The sequence below is a fragment of the Vigna unguiculata genome, chromosome 2, assembly GCF_004118075.2.
Source record: "Vigna unguiculata cultivar IT97K-499-35 chromosome 2, ASM411807v1, whole genome shotgun sequence".
In the NCBI taxonomy this organism is placed as follows: domain Eukaryota; kingdom Viridiplantae; phylum Streptophyta; class Magnoliopsida; order Fabales; family Fabaceae; genus Vigna; species Vigna unguiculata.
This window is the reverse complement of record NC_040280.1, coordinates 22,334,179-22,341,907: the sequence shown is the minus strand read 5'-3', so window position 1 is coordinate 22,341,907 and position 7,729 is coordinate 22,334,179. Positions and strand designations below refer to the sequence as shown.

Genomic DNA, 7,729 nt, shown 5'->3' with positions numbered 1-7,729 from the left:
CTTACCCTTTCTTGTTTGAATGCCTTGTATGTTATCCTTCTACTTTTGCGATGATCATCAATTTATTGATGGGAGCATATGCGAGAGGTTCTCGTGGCCAACAGGGGAGAGATCATTCCGCTGCATAGTCTACTTGGGCTGGACTTGATTTTTTCTTGTTGGGCTTTTTGTTAGGGCTATGGCCCATGTATTGCTTTACTTTTTAATACTCTATTTTTTCTTCTGTTAGTCTTATAACTGGTTTTCTTTTGGCATCGTGGTGTGTCTAGGATTGTAGGGGTGTCTTTAAGACCCCAGGACTGCACTGTTATACTATTTGTGTGTGAAGTTTCTTTTAATTACGCTTATTAATTAAATAGCACGTTACAACTAGTCCTATGATTTTTTTTTGCTTAGTAAGTTTTTCTTCTTTGTTATTCTTATTCTTCATATATAGCAGTGTGATATTTGTAAACGAATTTAAATTAAAATTCAATTACTATTAAATACATGTTTTTATTACTTTTAGCACATTAATCAGACTGGTCCTATGATTTTTTTTTTCTTACTAAGTTTTTCTTCTCTATTATTCTTCATAGCAGTGTGATATTTGTGGTTTTAAATTTTAATTTGTTTTGTTATTCTGAATTAATGTTAGATAAAACTATTTTTAAGCCATTGAATGTATTCTTTTTCTTTTAAAGTTTTTAGTGATTTTTTTATAAATAAATAATTTAAAATACTAAATTTTAAAATAAAAATATAACAAATTTGAATCGTTTTATTTAAATTAGGAAAAAGACATGCATTTCTGGGTATGTGTGTTTATCTTTAGCTTATGATAATAAAAAGTAAAAATTTATTTTTAATTATTATTAAAATAAAAAATATTACTAAACTTATAAAAAATATATTCTCAAAAAATAATTTAAGAAACAGTTATAAAACTTTAGAAGTAAAATAGTCACGTTCAAACCAAATTCTGCATCTAAAATCATGTCTTTGTGGTTGTTCAAGTTCAAAATTGCTTAGATAAGTTGGAAAGGACTTAGGGAAATGTTCTTTTCAGAAAAACTAAATGGTGGATAGAAAAGACAAATTTAATTATTATATAAGAAAAAATATTTATAAATACATTAAATTTTAAATTAAAAGTCAAATACTTTATATATATGAAACTAATGTTATATATATATATATATATATATATATATATATATATATATATTTATAAAATCATAATGTCTCGTGACAATACATATGAGAAAAATAATAACCCATCGGCATATTTATTATCATAATCATCTTCTTCATGATATTATTGTTCAAAAACATGTCTTAGCTATAGTAGAGTTCAAGATCTTATTTTATTGTCCATTCTTCCTTAAAGGTGGTAGAAATTTAAAAGTGAATTCTTTAAACTAATGTTTCTCCAAAACCATATTTACTTTTCCTTTTGTTATCCTTTGATCTTCTTGCAAAAGGGAAATGATTTGAGCATTAAACTACTCGTTTTTCTTCTTTAGATCTTCAACACACTTTTATAATCATTTTGTTAATATTCGTAGTAGCAAATTGAAAATAACTAATTCTTCTCAACAAAGTTCTCATATTGAAAATCATTCCGGGCTTCTTTTTTTAGTTTCTTGTTGAGTTGCTTGTCGTTTATTTTTGTAGATTTTATGCCATGACTTATATATTAGAGTTCACGATCTTATTTTTGTAATCGAAGGTGCCGAGAATATTATTTAACGTACTACTAAAAAAAATTATATTTCTTGTCAATTTTGTTTTAATTTTTTTTATTGGAAATACTTATAAATTTTATTATGAAAAAAAATTGCAGAAAATTGCTGTCAATTTTTTTGCAAAATATTTTGTATAAAACATTTTTCACAATAAATTTTGTAGAAAATACTTACGAATTTTATAATTTTGTAGGAAATAATTACTCACAAAAGAATTACTTGTCAATTAAGATTCTTAGAAAAAATAACAGAAAAAAGTATTTTCTTGCAAATTTTTTTAACAAATTTGCAAGAAAATTTCTATATAATATGAGAATTTTTAGTAGTGATGTCTTTTTTTATTTAAATTAGTTTTTAGAAAATATTTCAGTTTTAAAAATATGTTTCAGTTATAGTAATTAGCTATTATTTTAGATTAAGATTGAAATGTTCTAAATATTGTAGAGTTGATATTCTTGTTACATTTTGCTCTATATATAGGGTATATCAATCAAATACAACAACAAATTTCTTTATACAATATATCTCATATCTCTCATATTTCTAAAAGTCCTAAATGTTTCTCAGCATCCTCAAGTATTGCCTCATGTTATCCATACCTGAAAATAGTAATTGCAATACTCAAGTCTTATCCTTGATTCAACTGATATAAGCATTTTAGCTATACTTAGCAGTTAGAGAATAAAAGGTTTTAAGAATATGAAAACTGAAAATGATGAAATAACAAAAGATATAGAAAACAATATGATTCTCATCACCAAGAAGAACGAGCAGTCTTGGTAAAGTTAAGAGTTCAAAATAAACAAAGAAAGAGCCTAATTTTTTTATGTCGAAAATGGGATCGCAAATATTGTTAGATAATCTTTAATTTTGTAAAATAATATTTAGATTATGGAGTTGTTTTTTTATTTAACAAGGTGATAGGGTATTTTATATTTAGTGAATTAAATTTAAATTGGTTGTTATTTTAGTTAGTTGGAGTATCTAAGATTTAGTTTGATAAAATAGCATATTAGATAATATTAGATTAGATTAAGATTTAGTTTGGTTTGTTAATATTTGGTTTGTAATTGGTTATATAATAGCAGATTCTCCATCAATGAAAAATATCAGAGTGAGTTAAATTATTCTTTTAGTATATGTATGGGTGGATGTTAGAAGGGCCAGGTGGGGGCAATGACCCCCCTTTCCAAATTGTTTAAATCTTTTTTATTATTTTATATTTAATTTTTTTTGAATTATATAAATTTTTAATTTTTTAAATTGTATCTATCTTTTTAAATTAAATGAAATTATATAAAAAATTAATAAAAGTTAAATTAAGTATTTTTTTATTTATTTTATAAATTATAATAATAAATAATAAAATTAAATATATAAAAAAACAAAATTATTAAAATATTTTTTATTTTCTCTCTTATTATTTTTAAAAATTTTTATATATTATATTCTTTATTTTTTTTTAAATATATAAATTTTGAATATATTATTTTAGTTCTAAAAAATAGGATTTGATTTGTTTTCACCAAAGTAAAATTCTATTATGTTATTTACGTAGGAAGTAAGGAATGATCCATATATACCTTCATCGGTATTTTCGATATAGAAATTAGGAATGTGAGCTATTACGGGCCAGTCCTCTCCGCTTTCCTTCAGACATCGCATCTGTAACTTAGGATGACAATCTTGAATATACAATACCTCCAGACGGCTAAGGCTAAGGCTTGTTGGAAGACGCATCAACAAGTAACCCATAAATGTGTAATTCACGGAGTAAGGGAAGGTCTCCAAAACAGTCAGGCAAGGTTATGTTCATAAGATGAATTAATGCTAACTTCTTCAAGCCAGTCATAAATTGTAAACCTTCCACCTCGTCACAGCTTTCAATCGTCAAATCCTCAACACAGGGTAAACATTCCAAACCTGGGCACACCTTCAACTTAGGATTTCTGCTCATTCTTAACAACTTGAGTGACGGCAACCCTTGCAACGAAAAGTGAGGACAATCCTCAATGTCAAGTGCGGAAAGACACGGAAACTGGTTTTCCCCATCCTCACTTGATAACCTTATTAGACTTGGAAGATTTCGGAGCGATAGATATTCTAGACGCATGAAACCTACATCGTTATCGTAGCACTCCTCCTGCACGTATTTTACATATTTTGCCTTGGTTATCTCTAGCCACTTCAGCGAACGCAGATTCCTCAGCACTGGAAGTTTTATACAGTTTGTGCAAGACCACAGCTCTAGATGAGTTAACTTTTTCAAGGAAGGACTTGACATCCATTCTGGGAAACGGACACCTTGGTACCCTTCCACTCTCAAACTCTGAAGTGTCTCTGTACAAGGTTCAAGGGCTTCAAGAACCTCCTCATCATTCCCTTCTAGTTCCCCTTCTCTAACTGTCCTCCATCTCAACATCAAGTTATTCAGTTGCTTACTTGACATATTGCTTTCTTTGGCATCATTTATATTTTTCACTCTCTCCAGATGTTTGATCTCAAGATCTCTTTTAAGCTTGAGTTGACCCAGTTCTGCTAAAAGGAACCCCTTTTCCTCTCCAACAAAGTACATGGATAAACTTCTTAGAGAATTTAACTTTCCTATATAAGGTGCCAATCTTGATAGTGACCTGCAGGATTTAAGAGACAGTTGTTGCAGGGCTTTTAAGCGTACCAAACCGTCAGGCAACTTTTGGAGCCTCCGACAGCTATCTAATTTCAATATCTTTAAATTCAGTAATTTACACAGGGATTCTGGAAGAGTTTTGAAACGACCGCGAGAAAGATTTAAGTAACTTAGATATTTCAAATTATCAATTGAAGAGGATAATTCTTCAAGTCCAGATACGTGAAGCATCCGTAAAGAATAACATTTCAAGACATCAGAAGAAAGTTCAGTTGCTGTGCTCTTTATATAAGTCCTCAAAGATTTTACTTGATGCAATTCGGTTGAATTGAGCCACCACCGACAATCCGAGAGATGGTGGATTCTTTTTCTTTCAAATAAAACAGGTGCATAATCCTCAGCTGTAATGCAACAAACCTCTTCATCAGCAACAACTTGGGCAAGATCATGAACAAGATCATGCATCTTGAAACTTGTAACTTTTCCAAATTCATCTGTCTCTATATCCTGAAAAAGTGATCTCCTATATAATTCATTCCACACTTCATCACCAACATCTTCAGCATCTAACCTTCCATCTGATGAAATTAATCCATTAGCCATCCAAAATTCAATTAAATATTGCTTCTCTATGCGTTCATCTTTGGGAAATATTGCACAATAAGCAAAGCATTGTCTGAGTTCAATTGGTAAGTTCAGGTAACTTAGTCTAAGGACAGGCATTATGGACTTTTCATTCAATGATAACGCCAAAAGGTTACTTTCCAAAATATTGAGCCACTTATCCTTGTTTCTGTAAAAGCGTAGAAGACCACCAATTGTATTTGCTGCGAGAGGCACTCCTCCACACTTCTTTACTATCTCCCTTCCTATCACCACAAGCTCTTCTGGTTCTACCTCGTCTGCTTCAAAGGCTTGATGTTTAAACAATTCCCAGCAATAATCTACGGATAGCTCTGGTAACATATGAGGATGTTTTATTGTTCCCATGATTTGTGCAACATTTGAGAAGCGAGTGGTGACCAAAACAGAAGAACCCTTTTCCCCACAGTCCAGTAAAGATCTCAGCACCTGCCAATTATCCTTCCAATTCTGCTTCATCACATCCCACACGTCATCCAAAACAAGCAAATATCTTTTTCCTGTAAGCAGCTTTCTAAGTCTTCTTTGCGTTGCCTCCAGACCCAAGTCCTTGCGGACGTCCTCAGATGCGGCTTCGATGATAGCTTTTAATATTCTCTCGAGACCGAAATCTTCAGAAACACATACCCAAATTTTTAACTGAAAATCTTTGAGATCATTGTGATTGAAGATGAGTTTTGCCAGTGTTGTTTTTCCAAGACCGCCTTGACCCACGATCGGATAGACGGGTAAATTCTCAGGACGAGAGGCAGCACCTGCCAAAAACTCTACAATTTTTTTTATATCTTGCTCTCTTCCGTAGACCTTTGGTTCAGTGATAAATGAGAAGGTTTGGCGCCACTCAGGGACTCCACGGGTTTCCTCTTGAATCGTGGAAGTCAAATGAAGCTGGTTCTTTTCACTAGCAATTTGATCTAATCTCTCACTTACTATATTCATTCTTCGAACAATATTGTAACGGAAATAAAGATTCATGGGATGAAAAGAGGCTAAGGAAGAGCGTAGTACCATTTCTGATATACAACACTTGACTTCTTCACTTTCTTCTTCTTCCAGCCGCATTTGTTCATAAGCAAACTCGTCCAAAATATCATCAAGCTCGTAAGCTGCATCTTTCAGCTTTCCCACCCAATCCTTTATAGCTCTGTCTGAGAATTGCTTCTCTTCCGCATCTTCAAGCGTAGCCTTGATTGCAGTGAACATGCTCTCAAGTTTTTCCTTTTCTCGCCTGAAACATAGAAATGGTTTCAGCTCTGCTACAGCTGGAGAGGCCAAACTTCCAAGCACACTCTTGAGTACAGCCTCAGCCATCTTGCAGGTTGTTTCTGAGTCACAGGATAAAAATGTATGAGAAATTGTATGCTTCATAAATGGCAATGCAGTGATAAGTTTTGGTATTTTGCAAAGGTTTGGAAGTCAACAACAACTATCCTCTAAGAAATATAATGTCGGTATTTTTAATGTGCAGTCAGTTCTGGTTTGATTAGTTAACATGGAGAAGGATCATTGATACGGTCCACTACACCTCACACTCTGCTTAATTGGAATAATTTACTTGCATCAGGAGAATTAATTAATGGAACGTGATTCAAGTTGCAAGTCTCTGAACCAATTAACTTGGGATACTTTATGGTCAATGACTTGTTTCCACTATTTCTATTTTGAAATTTCCTGGAAGCTTCAATTTTGTTGAAGAAAAAACAAACAATGCCGACTCAGGTTATCATAGTTTATTATGTATGTTTTCTTATCGTATTGTCTCTATTAAACCAGCCAAACCCTATAAGGTATAAGATAAACTGTACATATAAATTGATACACTTTCCATCGATGAATGGTTAGAAAAAATTTATCTGAATGAACCATAACTAGTTCTTGCCGGCATATATGAAAAAACAAATAGTTCTACTTTATAACACATACCAACTTGTTTTTAATTGATGTTGTTGTCCAGGTTTCTTTTCCACTTTTGTATCAATGTTTGCTCAAAAGTTTTGTTGGCCGAGACATTGGAAAAAAAAATCATAGTCAATCCGAAGATTTCTTTGTTAACATTATAAAAAAAAAAATCTCGTAATAAACTATTAACAAATAAAAGCATTGTGTTGTTGAGAAAAAGAAAAAAAAAATGAATATATTGATAATCATTATCATCATCAATGTCATCCTCAAAATGTAATATTTCTTAAAAATGTAATCATTATCATCATCAATGTCATCTTCTTCCCTTTTATTATCTCATCATCTTCTTCGGCATCAACATCCTTACCGTATTTATTCTCATCATAAAAAATTTCAAATTCATATTTTTATGTGAAATTTCAACGTCTCTAATTTTGAATAATTTCATTACTATCCTTTTACAAAATTTTATCTTATTTTAAAACTTTACCGAAAATACATTTTTTCAAATTATTTAAAAAAAAATTCCAAACCTCTATCATCGAAAAAATATAAGATTTCTTAGTAATAATTTTTTAATATTATAATTAATAATCGTTGTTATTGTATCAAAGAAGATTAAGATATTATTTTTGATGATGTGCTAAAAATGGTTTAGAATAGGTAGATTTTATAAAGATATGAACATGTATCTAGATATACTGTATGTCAAACTAGATTATCCTTAAAATCAATTTAATCACAACATAATCGAATAGAAATAATTATAACATGAATGAGATATTTTCAAATATAATAAATACTAAAAATGTTAAAACTGTCATGTTAA

At 30.7% G+C, this 7,729-nt stretch overlaps 1 protein-coding gene across 1 annotated transcript; it reads right to left on the bottom strand.

The window, feature by feature from the left end:
• Positions 1–3,336: 3,336 nt before the first annotated feature.
• Positions 3,337–6,483, bottom strand: LOC114169678 (putative disease resistance protein RGA3). Its single transcript, XM_028054939.1, has one exon. The coding sequence runs from the start codon at positions 6,364–6,366 to the stop codon at positions 3,445–3,447; it is 2,922 nt and encodes a 973-aa protein (XP_027910740.1). The 5' UTR covers positions 6,367–6,483; the 3' UTR covers positions 3,337–3,444.
• Between the last annotated feature and the right edge of the window lie 1,246 nt (positions 6,484–7,729).